Here is a 16,396-nt window from a genome sequence, read left to right as displayed (position 1 = left end):
TAACTGCATTTTTGCCTTCGTCAATACCTGAGCGTTGTCCCATCTTTTTAATTCTAAAACCATGACTTCATGCAATGAGAACATCCTTTAATTAATTTAATTGCCACGTTGACAACATCTAACAGTTAATAAACTTGTCTAAGAGGACCAAGTTTGTCACCCAAGTGTTTCTCTCTGCAGCTCCGGGATCTGCTGAGGAAGACCTCCCAGGATGGAACGACTCCAGCTCAAAACAAGAGTCTCGTCTGAGTTTTGTTCAAGTGTTTTTTGTTCTTGTCTACATTTCACAACTGAAGCTACTTCCTGCTCTTATCTTCAGTTGGGATGTTTGAACGGTTGCTTATATACATGTTAAGTTTGTAAGTCTGGAAATCTCAAGAGCTTACCCTGGAGAGCTGGGACTAATACGGTCATTGAAAATGTCATCCACATTTGTTTTGATACCAGTTTGAACAACTGCCTTCCACACTCAGTGTTTTGGGAGTTACTTGAAAACACATGGACGACGAGCTGAGAATACTTTTGTCGTACAACAGTCTCTTAATTTGCTCGAAGGGCTCGAGATCGTCGGAGCAGACTTTGCTTTACCTCCGCCTACCTAAGTTATCGAGTTGACCTTATGAAGTGCTCTTCTCTCACAAGTTTGTTGGTATTGTGATCTTACTGTTATTTAAAATGTTTTTGTTTTTTTTCACAACTCTACCAAAATATTACCAATAAATGTATTTAATGACAGTTGTGCTCATGTGTTTCATTTTCATCTTCTCCAGACAACGTTCCTCGCGCGTAAATGCATCTGTGATGCTACCAATAGGGGGCGCCACACTTGATTTTTTTGGGCAGGATTAACGATGCTTTTTGTATTATAACAATTTTTTTTTGCTCAATACTGAAATTGGTTTAATGATTTACCAACATGGTTTTTAGAAAGTATCCCAATTTACTTTAATATGCCTGGAGGTTGTTTATCCTCATTTAATCGAGTTATGTTTTGAATGCTGAAGATACACTTCTTCTCTTCTGACCGAAACTTTATACTCGATATTCTTCTACAAATTGTATCCGATTTTTAACCATTAGAACTTTCATCAACTCGTCTCATTCCCAAAATGCGGGCTATTTTCTAGCTTTCTTGTATCTGTTCAACTCTTTCTTCTATTCCTCTTTTTCTATCCTTTTTTCCCTCATTCACTTGAATGATTAAAATCTTCAACTCATGTTTCAACTCCTTCAACTTTGACCTTCAGGTTCTTTGATCTACTCACACATAGAAACTTCATTCTACTTTCAAAACAGTTTCGTCTACTTACTACTACTATTTTACTACTTATTCTACTACTTATTCTACTTTTAGTACAACTTCTACTTCTATTTATTCTACTTCTACATCGACTACTTCTTATACTACTACTACTTCTTTACTACTTATTCTACTTCTAGTACAACTTCTTCTACTACTACTTCTACTCCCACTTCTACTTCTATTATTAATTCTACTACTATTTGTACTTGTATGACTACTTCTACTTCTTCTACTCCCACTTCTACTTCTACTATAAATTCTTCTACTACTTCCACTACTTAATCTACTTCTACTTCTTTCACTCCCACTATTTCTCCTGATACTACTAATTCTTATACTACTTCTACTACTTATTCTTCTTCTACTAATGACTGCAACTTCTACTACTTATTCTAATTCCACTACTTCTACTAAGAACTCTACTACTTTTACTACTTATTCTACTTCTACTGCTATTTCCGCTGCTACTTATAACCTACTACTTATTCTACTTCTAGTAATAACTACTACGTCTACTACTAATTCTACTACTTTTTCTTCTCCCTCTACTACTACTTCTAGTTCTACGGATTCTGCCACTTCTACTACAAATTCTTCTTTTGTTTTCTCAACCTTTTTCAGTTTATTTCAACATTTTCCCATCAGTCTTTCTTTATGCATCCTTTCAACTGTTTCCACACGTTTTTACTTCAAATGCTAATTAAATACTTTCAAGCATTTCATCTTTCGCGCTACATTTTGTTGTGAAAAAATTCAATTCTTCTAGTATAAATTCAGTACCTCAGAACGAACAGTACTTCCTGAAACTAAAACTTAACAATTTGTACTTTTAGACAAATTCCACAGGAGAAATATAAATATACATCCTTAATAATAATTTAACTTAATTTTCTGCCTACATTCCATTTAGCGCTTTAATCTAATGCCATTTACTCTGAATCTTAAGTTCATACTAAAGATATTGTTGTTACCTCAACAGGATTTAAACCTAGAATGTTCCTTTTCATAATTGTTGCTACTGATGCAATAGAAAAACAGAACCAATAGATTTGATATTTAATGGTATATGTAACACTGTGACACAAGCAGAGAACAAGCCTATATGATGTTGGGAATAATGGATACATTTAATGTAGTTTATATGTTCAATAAACATGGGATGTTTGGGAAAACAAGTCAAACATTGGAGGTCAGTTAAAGCCACAGGTTGCAATATCAATTTAAACCAGCACTAATGGTTTTAACTTGTGTATCTTTACAAACACCGACTTGAAAATGAACCAGAATCTTTTGCTTCTGTGATTCCTCAGAGGATTCTCCAGGTGTGAAGGTGAAGATGGTGATGGTTCCAATCCCAGTGCCGGTCTTTATCCCAGTGCCTATGCCGATGTACTCGGAGTGCATGCCCTTCCCGATGACCATTCCTGTGCCGGTATGTTCGCCAGGTCTTGACTGTCAAATGTAACTTAAAAAAATGTATTAATAGTGAACTTTTCTTAAAGGTTCCGGTGCCTGTTATGATCCGACCGCAGATGAGGGATTCTTGTGATGCTTCGGCTCAGATGGATCCAGTCACGGATCCTAGTTCATCCAGCCCCCCCGCTGCAGGTAAACTTACACACTCACTCCAACAAGCAAGTCAGTTTCCACACATTATGGCCATGACCCCTCCTTACCATGTAATAAAAAGATCTGATTCATGATGAATAATGAGCTTAACGTTTCCTCCCATGCTTGGGACACATTTTAGTTTGTTAGACTTTATTTCGGTTTCAATTATGAGTCTAAATTTTAAGGGATATTTTGGTCTTTGCTTAATGACGTGAATCCCTTTAGTATTTTTTTTTTTTTAAATGTATTTTATTGTTTACCCCCTCCTGGCCTCATGCTTTTGGAACCATTATATTTATATTATATTATAATATTTTAATTGAATATTCAACACCACCGTATACATTTATTTTAATACTTTTTTTTTAATTATTTAAAGTGTATTTTATTGTTGATTTATTTTTTTTGCTTAAAAACATTATTATTTTATGATTTATACCCCCCCCCCATGGGCACATGAACCACTTTGCGAACCACTGTATTTCTAATATTTATTCAATATTTTATCAATATATTATTATATATATATAAAAACCCTGTATCAATGTACAAAATAAAAGTGTTTAAGGGATTTTATTGTTCATTTGTTTTTGTCTTTCAAATAAAAAAAAATATATATAGTTCTGCTTAATACATTTTTACCCCCCCATGGGCACTCGGACCCCTTTGGGAACCACTTTATTTCTATTTTATTTAAGATACTGTATTGATATTCAACAGCACTGCATCGATTTAGTTAAAAAAACAAGTAGTTCTAATGTTTATTTATTGATGTATTTTCATTTGGCTTTCAAATTATTTACATCAGGGTTATTTTATGGTTTAAATATTTATGGTTTATATATATATACATGGGCCACTTTGGGAACCACGTTTTTTATTTATTTAAGAAAAGCCAATTTATTGCAAAACAATTCTTTTAAAAGGTGAAACTCATCTTGTGGTATATAAGGATATTTTAAAATAAACTCTTTGTATTTTTTTTACAGGCTGTAGTGGCGACAGTCAACCAGAAGGGGTCACTCTTGTCAAAATTGAAACGCCATCAGAGGTAAAAACTGAGCCGATCGTGGAACCGTCAGAACCGTCAGAACCCACCTCCACAGACGACCTCCCGCAACCTTCTTCCCCAGTGATGGATCTGGAGTTAGACTTCCCGTCCGGTGAGAGACAAAGTTCAAAGTGCGCTCGAGAACTCCGGATCACTGATTCTGGTTTTTACGGTTCACGCAGCTTCTGTGACCCCGAGGTCCAGACAGAGAGGGGCGAAGAGGGCGAGGAGTGGAGGAGACGGGTCGTACTCCAGGAAACGGGTAATGATTCCGACTTGAACGAGCCTCGGAGCAGAACCTAATTGCCGCTCCTGCAGAGTCGTAAGAAAGGTGTCCTGGATCGCGGCGCCGTGCCGCCCTCGGCGAGTCCCACGCTGAACCCGCAGTACGGGGTCAAGGCCTGGGTCTGCTGGGTCCGGCAGCGCGTCAAAACGGACTGTGAGTTCCCATGAAAACATCCTCCTCGGTTCGGCCGGTGACGCGTTTTTCTCTCTTCCCAGCCGAGTCGTGGATCGCCAACGAAGACCTCCTGCAGTGCGACTCCTCGCAGCTCAGCGTCGCCCTGACACACTTCATCAAAGAAGCCCGGCGGCCCAACGGAGAGACCTACGCCCCCGACAGTGTTCTGTACCTTTGTCTGGGGATCCAGCAGGTAAAGGACTTCATCTTCTCTGGTCGAGTCACGTGGTTTATTCCTCTTCTCCACCTGCGTGATCAGCATCTGTTCGCCAACGGTCGCATGGAGAACATCTTCACGGACGAACTCTACGGTCGCTTCTCCACCGAGCTCAGCGGGATGTTGCAGACGTGGAGGACGACGCCGCTGACCCGAGGTAGGAGCAGAACTTCATCCTGGTCCCATGGAAGGCACGTGTATCGAGAAGAATCTGGCGATACGATATATTACTGTAGTAACAAGGATAAATTGTTTCTTTTAAAGATACTTTTTCTGGCAAATAAAAGAGCAAATACTTTCTCTAATCAAATATGAAAGTGTTTGTAGGAAAGTGTTTCTCAAAATATTAACAAAAATGTAAACTTATACTAACAATAAAGTGCGTTAACATCTGAAAACAACCTGGATCAACATGTTATATGCAGTATCTGTCAGTGTTTAGTGTTTTAAACTCTGTTTTAAAAACCAAAATGTGTCCAAACATCAGCTTTAAAAGCTGCTAAAGTCACTGTATCCTCTAATCCTCAGTTGTAACTGCTTTCATTTGTTTTGAAACCAAAATATGTCCAAACATCAGCTTTAAAAGCTGCTGGAGTCACTGCATCCTCTCGTCCTCAGTTGTAACTGCTTTCATTTGTTTTCAAACCAAAATATGTCCAAACATCAGCTTTAAAAGCTGCTGGAGTCACTGTATCCTCTCGTCCTCAGTTGTAACTGCTTTCATTTGTTTTCAAACCAAAATATGTCCAAACATCAGCTTTAAAAGCTGCTGGAGTCACTGTATCCTCTCGTCCTCAGTTGTAACTGCTTTCATTTGTTTTCAAACCAAAATATGTCCAAACATCAGCTTTAAAAGCTGCTGGAGTCACTGTATCCTCTCGTCCTCAGTTGTAACTGCTTTCATTTGTTTTGAAACCAAAATATGTCCAAACATCAGCTTTAAAAGCTGCTGGAGTCACTGTATCCTCTCGTCCTCAGTTGTAACTGCTTTCATTTGTTTTCAAACCAAAATATGTCCAAACATCAGCTTTAAAAGCTGCTGGAGTCACTGTATCCTCTCGTCCTCAGTTGTAACTGCTTTCATTTGTTTTCAAACCAAAATATGTCCAAACATCAGCTTTAAAAGCTGCTGGAGTCACTGTATCCTCTCGTCCTCAGTTGTAACTGCTTTCATTTGTTTTGAAACCAAAATATGTCCAAACATCAGCTTTAAAAGCTGCTGGAGTCACTGTATCCTCTCGTCCTCAGTTGTAACTGCTTTCATTTGTTTTGAAACCAAAATATGTCCAAACATCAGCTTTAAAATCTGCTGGAGTCACTGTATCCTCTCGTCCTCAGTTGTAACTGCTTTAATTTGTTTTCAAACCAAAATATGTCCAAACATCAGCTTTAAAAGCTGCTGGAGTCACTGTATCCTCTCGTCCTCAGTTGTAACTGCTTTCATTTGTTTTCAAACCAAAATATGTCCAAACATCAGCTTTAAAAGCTGCTGGTGTTTCCTTTCTATTTCAATCATTGCTGCCATTTCACCAGTTTTGTGGTTACTTTGATACGGAGGAAATGACGAATGTTGCCAACTAGTGGCCGGAAGGTTTAGTTGCAGCACACAAATGAATAAACGCTGTGAATATTTGAGTGTTAAATGTAAAATAAAACAAAAAATTGTCTTTTATAAACACACTATTGAAATATAAACCATAAAATAACTTTGAATTAAAATAAAGTGTTATAACAAAAGTTAAAAATGTATAAATATATATATATATATATTTAAATCGATACAGTGCGATTGTATATATCGGTACATTATCGCAAATAAAAATATCGATATATCGATATTTTTCTAAGAACCTATGTTTTGACTCATATTTATCTAAAAAAGGTACATTTACAGCTGATGTTTATAATATCAGGTTATAAATACTAGTGGAGTTGGAAACTATTGATACACTTCAATATTTGTTTCACGATACCTTGTCAATATTCAAAGTTTTTTTTTATTACAAAAATATATATATTTATACTTTTTTGGCTTTTCAATAATAATTTATTTTATTTTTTTATCGAAGTTGGTATACGGTTAATATTTCAATAAAGGTGTATAAAATAAAATAAAGTGTTATAAAATTCATGATAATCTGGCATATATTCACGCCGTTCCACCTGATACATGGCAGGAGTCATTACGTCGCAGGTAAAGAGACAATGAAATCATGGTGATGACTGAGGACGAGAGGATACAATAGACTCCAGCAGCTTTTAAAGCTGATGTTTGGACATATTTTGGTTTGAAAACAAATGAAAGTAGTTACGACTTCGTCAAGAGTCATGTGGTCTGTAAATTCTGCGACACCAGAGTCAAGTACTCGACAATACTACAAATATATCCTTGTTACTACAGTTTCACGATATATCGTCATGACCCATGTATAGTGATCAAATCTCATCAACAGATTCTTGACAATACACACCCCTAGTAATTGTGCTTTTATTTTGTTTCAATTTACTAGTTGTTGTCCATCATTTTAACACCAAGCAAAACCGTGTACATAACTACCGTATTTACCGCACTATAAGGCGCACTTAAAAGCCTTTAATTTTCTCAAAAACGACTTGTGCGCCTTATAATCCAGAGCGCCTTATATATGGATCAATTGGTTCATTGGTTGATCTATACTGCTTGTACACGGGTCCCTGTGTTGTGTACAGTATGTCTTGAATTGTCGTCCTATTCACATGCAACCTTTCCTGTGACTCACCTTCATCTCCACATTTGTACATTATCACCTGATTCATGGTCATGTTGTGCTACTAATGATGCACAATATTGTCGACATGACTTTAATGATCATTCTAGATCATCACGATTGTTTCCCTTTATCTTGCTCGACACATATACGGAGCTGTTGCTGTGAGATCCAGGACTTCATCCACTTAACGCGTTTTTTTTCTGCGACGTCTTTCTTCCACAACAAGAAGACCAAGGGCCGAAAAACGCTTCATATTCGTGTCATATTTTATCTTTCGTTCAACGGGTGAAAAAAACCGTTCCTCGACTAGACTCAGAGCATTTCCTGTTCCCACTTCTTTGTGGCGTCGACACGGATGAATGAACTGCAGCGCCACCCGCTGGCGCACGTGCGCACCAACGTACACTTTTTTTTGCCGACAATCTCTTTTGTGTGTCCCCGAGGTATTTTTTCGGGGGACGGGGACGGACAGACCACACAGGACCGCCCGACGGCGCCGGACGCCCCGCAATCCCCGCCGCGTTGCGCCCCCCAGGCCTCAGATAAAGACCCCGAAACGGAACCTTTCAAGAGACACGCCTACGACGCGGGGTTCAAGCTCAAGGCCGTCAGTCACGCGGTAGAATACGGGAACAGAGCGGCGGCGAGAGAATTCTACGTCAACGAGTCGATGGTGCGGAAGTGGAGGAAGCAGGAGGACGACCTGCGCCGAGCGAAGAAGACCAAGCAGAGTTTCCGAGGGAACAAAGCGCGATGGCCGCAGTTGGAGGACGGACTGGAGCGGTGGGTCGTCGAGCAGAGGGCGGCAGGTGGAAGCGTCTCCACGGTCACTATCCGAACGAAGGCCACAGAGCTCGCGCGGGACTTGGACATCCCCGAGTTCCGAGGCGGTCCCTCCTGGTGCTTTCGTTTTATGAAGAGACGTAATCTCTCCATCCGCACGCCGACCTCCGCCTCGCGGCAGGAAGGCGGCCGAGAAAAGCTGCTCGCTTTCCGCGAACGCTGCCAGAAGACGATCGCCGAGAAGAAGATCCGGCCGGAGAACATCACCAACATGGACGAGGTCCCGCTCGCCTTCGACGTCCCCGTGGACGAGGAGGAGGCGGGGACCAGTACGGCGTCCGTCGACCCCACGGGGAGCGAGAAGTCGTCCTTCACCGTAGTCCTCGCCTGCCAGGCCGACGGGCGGAAACTTCCGCCCATGGTTATTTTCAAGAGGAAGACCCTGCCGGGAGAAGACTTCCCCGAAGGCGTCGTCGTCAAAGCGAACCCGAAGGGATGGATGGACGAGGAAGGGATGAGCGAGTGGCTGAGGGAAGTTTACGTGAAGAGACCCGCGGGTCCGTCCCTGTTGATCTACGACTCCATGCGCGCCCACCTCACCGATGCCGTCAGAAAACAAGTGGAGGAAACGAACTCGGAGCTCGCCATCGTCCCGGGCGGGTTGACTAAAGAGCTGCAGCGGCTGGACATGGGCGTCAACAGGGCGTTCAAAGCCAGACTGCGAGCGGCGTGGAAGCGGTGGATGGCGGACGGCGAAGGCGCGACGGGGAGACGGCGCCGGGCGACCCGGGCCACCATCTGCCGATGGATCGTGGACGCCTGGGCCGACGTGTCGGTCCAGACCGTGGTGCGAGCGTTCACGAAGGCGGGAGTGATCGCCGAGCCGCCGGGCAACAGCAGCGACACCGACTCGGACGGCGACGAGAGGGAGGCGGGCATGTTGGACGCCGTACTCGCCCGACACTTCAATTCGGACACAGAAGAAGAAGAGTTCGAGGGGTTCGTGGATTCGGACTCCACTGAAGAAGAGAACTTTACGTGATACACAATGTTGACTGACATTTGAATCAGACTGTGTTTCTTTTCTTTTCTACCATGGGAGTGAATGGAGTTGTGCGAACGTTTAATAAAGTTTGACTTTTATCTGACTGTTTTGTTGACGTTCCCTTCAGCACAGCTCCATCTAGTGGATGCATAACGCAACCGCAGCCAAACGTTTTAACTGCAGTATCTTCTATTCTATGCGCCTTATAGTCCAGTGCGCCCTATTTATGAAAACATTTCTAAAATAGGCTTTTTTATTGAAGGTGCGCCTTATAGTGTGGAAAATATGGTACAAAAAAAAGCAAACTTATATATTATTAGAAATGCCTTTTTTGTTGTTGTTGCACCTTGTGTCCTCTAGGGAGCGTTGTTTCCTCGCGGGTGCACGAGTCCTACCTGTGGGAGTGCAAGCAGCTGGGCTCGTACTCGCCCATCGTGCTGCTCAACACGGTTCTGTTCTTCTGCGTCAAGGGCTTCGGCCTCAGCTCGCCGGAGCAGCACCGGACCCTGTGTTTCTCGGACCTCTCCAGCCGGTCCAGGGTGAGCCCGCACGGCGGCAAAGACCAGTACCTGGAGTATCAACCGGGAGGTTTAAGTGACGCAGGTGAGCGTTGACGGGAGTTCGAGGTCGTGCGAGAGGTTCTCTTTCTGACATTTTTTTTTTTTTCCCCAGACTTGAAACAGGAGCTGCTGGAGAACGTCACCGACCCGCGACACTGTCCCGTCAGACTGTACGAGTTCTACCTCTCGCGATGGTGAGATGGTTTTCATTCACTCTTCATCTTCATCTGAAACATAACGTTTGCTCTTCCTCACAAGTCCGGAGTCGGCGAAGAGAAGACCTGGTTTGTTTTACCTGCAGCCGGAGAAGAACGTGACGCACAGGTCGGTTTGTTTCGAAGGACGTTTTTATTTGTTCAGGCTTTTCCTTGATTTTCTGGAACTCCTGTTGTGTTATCAGTTTTATCTTGACCTTTAAAGTATGTACTTTATTGAATATTGTTTTGATTGTTTAAGCGCTTTGTGACCCTGGTCTGGAAAAGCTCTATATAAATAAAAATTACTTACTTACTTACTTACTTACTTACTGTCTCCTTCGCACGACAAATAAAGTTGGCTACGAATGAGACTTATTCAAGTGCTTTTATAATAAACACATCTTTAACTGATGGAGCTACTTTTGACCAGTTAGATAGTGATATTGTTAACTCTCTACATCAAAATTTAACTCTTAAAATAAAAAAGTAAACTCTGAGAAATAAAATAAAACTCCCAAGATAAAAAAAAACAAACTTTGGGTATAAAAAGGGGAAACTCTCTAGACCTAAGAAGTGAATTCTCTAAATAAGAATAAATTATAAGACAAGTAAAGTACTTTGGGGATAAAAGAAGTGAACTTTGACTAAAAAAAATAAGTTAATTAAACATTTTTTTAAATTAAAAATGTAATGTAATGTTACGTAACTTATTCAATAAAGTTTTATTATTATTATTATTTTTTTTTTAAGAATTTTGCAAACAACAAATCCTACCCAGTCAAATGACGACCAATAGCACCAAGTTTTTTGAGGGCACAAGATATATTTCTTTAACTGTTTAAAATATTTTAATGATGCTTTTCTTTCAGTTTTTTAATCCTCACAATCTTAAATAATTTAATACTTAACTGAGGTAAATCTGAGTCGTAATTATTACCAGTTAAAACAAAATGTGTCTTTTGGCAAAATGTTAATTGGTAACGTTAAGCAAAGGCCCAAGGGTCGACCCCTGAGGAACACCTTTTCTGGTTGAAATAAAAATACGAAATTTGAGATCTCAAAAGAGTTCATTTTAAGCCTTGATAACTCGATTTCACTTCTATCTTCACAGTCCACACTGGTACTCGTCTCAGCCACTAGAGAGCGCCACACTACAGAGCATGCTGTCGCGCATCCTGGCGGTGGACGAGGTCGTCCAGCAACACGCCGCGGGGCGACGGCCGCCCTACACTTAGGACACCCTTTAGGTGATAGTACATCAACATCATTCCATCTGCTGCCTGACTAGCGACCCCTGCTGGACGTGAGGGGAGAGCCGGAACGGCGATCCCACAGAATCATCTCGACCCGCGACAAAGACATTGTGCGAATCTGCGAGGCCGTTTTTTTTATTACGGCGCGAGTCCGACTTGCAGATCTGGAACTAAACGCCGGCGCACTCGTCCGACTCGACCGCACAAGATACTTGAACAAGACGAACGTAAGAACTTCAGTGTCTACACATTCCACGTAGAAGCTGTTTTTAAAAGAAAGTGTTTTTATTGTTTAGGCCGACGTTGCCTTCATTGTTATCATGAACCGTCGCTCATTTACTACTATTGTAGAAACAAAGTGTGTTTAATGATGTGAGGTTGTCAACGTGTATTAAAACATATTTGCTATGAGAGTCATTATTAAAGTCAATGTGGGACTTTATACAAACGTCTACGGTGTCCATAAGTGTCCAAAAACATATAAATAAAAACTATTAAGAACATACAAGGAGTGAAGTTTAAACTATCAAAGAAATGTTTCTATAAATGATTCTTAAAAAAATCTTATTTTGTGGAATCTCTTATTTATTTGTTTTGTTTCTCAATTACCTGTTTGCGAATGAGCTCATTAGCGCCATCATGTGGACCATTGATGTGATGTCACCTAGAGTTATTTGAGTTTTAGGATTTAGATGACGCCTCACAGCAAGAAGGTTGCGGGTTCAATTCCAGGCCCAGGCGACCTTTCTGTGTGGAGTTTTTATGTTCTCTCTGTGTTGCGTGGGTTTACTCCGGGCACTCCAGTTTCCTCCCACAGTCCAAAAACATACAGAGGTTGATTGAGAACTTGGGGAACTGGTCCATAGGTATGAGTGTGTGTGTGACTGGTTGTCTGTCTTTGTGTGTCCTATGACAGACTGGCATCCTGTCCAGGGTGTCCCCTGCCTCTCGCCCTATGATACTGGGATAGACTCCAGTCTCCCTGCACATAGACATATAGTCCAGATGATTTTGTTGAATTCAAGATCACGAAAATATGCACTTAACGCTCACGACTTCTGTCACTTGACCTTGACTAGAAGACATGGTCGTAGTAGAGAACATTCATTCATTCATTCATTCCTTCGTTCATTCCTTCGTTCATTCATTCATTCATTCATTCATTCGTTCATTCGTTCATTCATTCATTCATTCATTCATTCATTCATTCATTCCTTCGTTCATTCATTTATTCGTTCATTCATTCATTCATTCATTCCTTCGTTCATTCCTTCGTTCATTCATTCATTCATTCATTCGTTCATTCATTCATTCATTCCTTCATTCATTCCTTCGTTCATTCATTCATTCATTCATTCCTTCGTTCATTCCTTCGTTCATTCATTCATTCATTCATTCATTCATTCCTTCGTTCATTCCTTCGTTCATTCATTCATTCCTTCGTTCATTATCCTCTCACTAGTTGATGTTTCAACGATTCTTTCCTCTAGTTTTTCAGTTCTTCTTGAACCGTCGGGTCAAAGCTCCGCCAACTCTGTCAAAGAACCTGAGAACTCTGGACTTCTTCTTCTTCTTCTTCTTCTTCTTCTTTTTCTGTGCGCCGGTTCCGAGTAAAGACAGATTCCCGATTTTGTTAAACGAACTCTCGTCTGCACTTTCCGAAGAGTTTGACGTGTTTGAGGCATTTCCCGGACCTTCTGCTTTTCTTTCTCGACAATGTTGGAAAGTCCTCGGCGGCTTGGCCGGCGGGAACCTGGTGTTCGGTGTTAGGATGTCTGGAGATTTGTCTTCTGTGAGAGTGTGGCTTTCTCTTAGATGATCTCTTGAGGGTTTAGTTTGAAGCCTTTTTGGCTTCAACTCTTTTTGGTGACTGTGAGGCACCAAAGATGTTCCTCCTATAACGCTAACTCCCTCTGGTTTAGGGAGCTCTTCTACGGAAGTCTTTGGTTCTCCCGGTTGGTTAGCTAACGTGCGTTGGGTTTCTTTTTGCTCTTTTGGTTCAGGATCTAAATCGTCTATTCTGGGAAGGACACGATTCGCTTTGATTGTCTTGCTGGGTATTGTTTTCACTGACTTCCTGATCGGTTCTTCTCTCCGATGTGAGAGAAATTCGTGGTCCTGCGTAACGACGAGCGTCTGTTCCCGTAACGACGTTCGCAAGTTACCTTCGCCGGTACTTCCTCCTCCCGATAAAAGACCCTTTTGTCTTTCGCTCTCCAGTCTCGCAAAGTCTCGACTCATTCTTTTGAACATCTTGTTTTTTTCCAGAGCTTTTTTACCAAAGTCTTGAAACATCGCGATGGTACTGAAAGCGCTCTTGGCCTCCTCTTCCATTTCCTCCTGGCGCTGTTTCAAATCCGCGAGCTTCTTCCGGGCCGTCAGAATCTGCTTTGATGCCTCGTGACGACTTCGCTGGACGGTCAATTCATAGTCTAAAGTGTGTCTCATGTTTGGTGGACTTCTTTGTGACCTCATATGGTTCGACCTGGAGTGTTTCACCTCGGTATCGACTGGCTTCATCGGGAAGTTCTCATTTAAGGTTGGCTTGGGGTCAAAGCGACCCCCCGAGTTCTGAGTAAAGTCTTGTAGGCCCTGGAATCTAAGAGCTAGATGGTTTCCTGCTAGAGTTGGACGCATGTTTCTCCACCTCAGGTCACTAATGGTCTCTTTACGTGTAATCTTATAGTGTGTCTCGGAACCTTCGTCGGGTCTCCACCTTCTCATCTGATGGTGGTTATTCAGTCCTTCCTTTGGAGTCGCCCCGAAATTCCATTTGATTTCCTCTTGACAATGGTCCTTCTTGACAGAACTGCCAGGTTGTGTCTCTTGTTCTGGACTTGGTGAGCTTCTGTTGAACACTTTCTTCCTCGGTGTCTCAAAGCACCAGGTCTCTTCCACATCATCTGCTGACCTTTGTCTCCCGAAACATCTCAAAGTGTCCTCCAGAGTAGACTCGTCTAAGTGCGTTTTCCAATCTAAAGTCTGCTTTTTATCTTGTTCAAGTTTCTTCAACATCATCTTGATGTCATCGTTACAGTTGTCCGTGTTTTTAAAGACTCCGCCGTGAGGGTCCGCCATCTTTGTTCCGTCGGACGGCAGGAGGTGTTTGTCGCCTTTCTGTGCCATCGCCTCTTGAAATGGACTCGACGTCACCGAGGCTAACGTATGTCGGGCACAGTCGATGGAATACTGAGTACTGGGGGAGGTAGAAACAAACTGTTCTGTCGCTCTGAGCCACACTTGATGAGGCGTAACAAAGACTTTGGTCCATCATCATGACCATGTTTTGAACTTATTACTTTATACATTTCTTCCCCTGTCTGGAATCTCGTCGAACGAGAGGTTACGGTAGCGGAGTCCATTATGACGTAATAATGGCTTCACTCCTCCTTCAGCCAGCTGTAATCACGCCCTGCTTTGTTTATACAACGAGTCCCTTAGAGGTGGAGACTTCTGGGACAGATTGCTGTGAAACTCAGTGACATACGAGGGCCAAAAAATGTCCAAATTTATTTTTTGGTCTATTTTTGAAATTCAGGTTTAATTTTGCACATACAACACCTGACCAATGGGTGGCGACCTGTAGTGGATAGTAGGCAACTTCTGACTGTCATCTTTAGTGGGAATGAAAGGGTTAAATATTAAAGGATAATTGTTGTTTAAAGCATCTGAGTTTTGCATCGAAAAACACAAAAACCAAGAGACTATGAGAAAGTCTCATTTCCGTTCTCTAAAACAATCATCTGCTGGCTAGAGAACAGTTTAGTTAATTGGTCTGCTTTGAAATTCGAACCATCATCGTTTCTAAAGCTGTTGTGGGGCCACACAATAAAAAGGATGGCCAGATGTTGCCCCTTGGTTTGTTGTATAACTTATGCATTTTATATAAACAAATTAAAAAATAAATCTGTCCAGACTAAGATAAAAGAAATTCATTTCTTTAAAAGTATTTAATCACCTCATATCTGACGTTTTGACATCTAGTCTAGAAGTCCAAAAGTCCCACAAACGTAGCACCAACAACATCTCTGTTCCATGGTTAACGGGTCACTTTGGACGGACCACTGTCCACTGCCAGCCACGGCAAACCATCCTTCCTAGACCAGGACTAGATGTAGTAATAGACGCTCAAGTCCTGCTTGTCCTGAGGAGTCCAGCACGAGGACACGACGTTCCGCATCCGGGATAAAAGACGTGCGATCCTCGACCGCGGGAGTTTGAAAAGGAGCTCGCTCTTCCTCGCCCTGGGCGGACACGGGTCTTCGGTCACGAGACACAACTCGGTGTCGTCCATGGTTTTCTCTTCGGTTCCTTCTGTTGGATTCAGGCTATGGAAGAAGTTTGAAAATCTCAGCGCCTCCTCTGATGCGACGCCACAGTAGTCCAGTCTTTTATCTGCATCATCTTTGAATCCACCTTTGATTCGGCTCCGTGCCTTTGATGGGTCTTTGTCGACCTCAGGTGTGTTTGGCGCTTGACGCTCCGTCACCTTTGATCTACTTTTTGATGGACCCTGACCTTCTGAGAGGTTCTCTCCAGGACTAAGTGTGTGTTCTGTGCCCAGATCTCGAGGCCTCTTCACAATGAGTAAACTAGTTCTGACCAGGGCCGGGTCTAGGCAGGGGCAAGAGGGGGCCTGGCCCCCTCAAATAAATGTTGTGCCCCCTCAAACTAAATCCCAGAGTGGTGGGATTTAGTGTGCCCAGGAGCACAATGCCCCCTCAAGATTTGTGGCTGCCCCCTCATACATGCCTGTCTAGACCTGGCCCTGGTTCTGACATGAACAGAAACACATTTTGCAGTAGAAAATATAATTTAAAAATTTGTAAAACTGCATACATTCACTTCATGGCCACTGTTTTTGGAGAAAACTCCATTCTTTTACCAAACAATGATCTTATGTCACACAATTCAATACCAAAACAATACGTACAAGTTTGTAGCAATTTTAAACATTGTTAACCTTAAATGAAAGTCTACTCTTTCTTGATATTGTATTTATTTTTCAATAAAACTACTACTAATGTGATACTTTTGGACAAACGTTACATTTAAATTATTATTTATTTACTGGTGTGTCCCCAACACTGATGAAAAAACAAATGCTAATGATGATTTGGATTAATTCTGGCACATATATCTGATACAAAAAAAGCACCCAGAGAG

The 16,396-nt window shown here is 41.9% G+C and overlaps 1 protein-coding gene across 6 annotated transcripts in view; it reads left to right on the top strand.

Moving 5' to 3' along the window:
* LOC148060308 (zinc finger MYM-type protein 4-like) overlaps positions 1-11,760 on the top strand; it is a 28,036-nt gene extending 16,276 nt beyond the window's left edge. For 4 of the 6 annotated variants that reach the window (XM_087780024.1, XM_087780022.1, XM_087780023.1 and 1 more), the window contains 8 exons: positions 2,614-2,735; positions 2,806-2,911; positions 3,904-4,077; positions 4,148-4,227; positions 4,284-4,404; positions 4,467-4,618; positions 4,685-4,799; positions 7,836-9,548. In XM_087780024.1, coding sequence (XP_087636150.1) covers positions 2,614-2,735; positions 2,806-2,911; positions 3,904-4,077; positions 4,148-4,227; positions 4,284-4,404; positions 4,467-4,618; positions 4,685-4,799; positions 7,836-9,217 — 2,252 coding nt within the window. In that variant the 3' untranslated portion in view covers positions 9,218-9,548. Of the gene's footprint in view, positions 1-2,613; positions 2,736-2,805; positions 2,912-3,903; positions 4,078-4,147; positions 4,228-4,283; positions 4,405-4,466; positions 4,619-4,684; positions 4,800-7,835; positions 9,549-9,580; positions 9,824-9,892; positions 9,975-10,038; positions 10,105-11,088 lie in introns of those variants that run through there. The other 2 variants (XM_087780027.1, XM_087780026.1) reach the window with 2 other exon arrangements.
* The last annotated feature ends 4,636 nt before the right edge of the window (positions 11,761-16,396 follow it).

This window comes from Callionymus lyra, chromosome 18 (assembly GCF_982586985.1).
Source record: "Callionymus lyra chromosome 18, fCalLyr1.hap1.1, whole genome shotgun sequence".
Classification (NCBI taxonomy): Eukaryota; Metazoa; Chordata; class Actinopteri; order Syngnathiformes; family Callionymidae; genus Callionymus; species Callionymus lyra.
The sequence above is the reverse complement of the archived record's forward strand: the minus strand, read 5'-3'. Positions and strand labels throughout refer to the sequence as shown.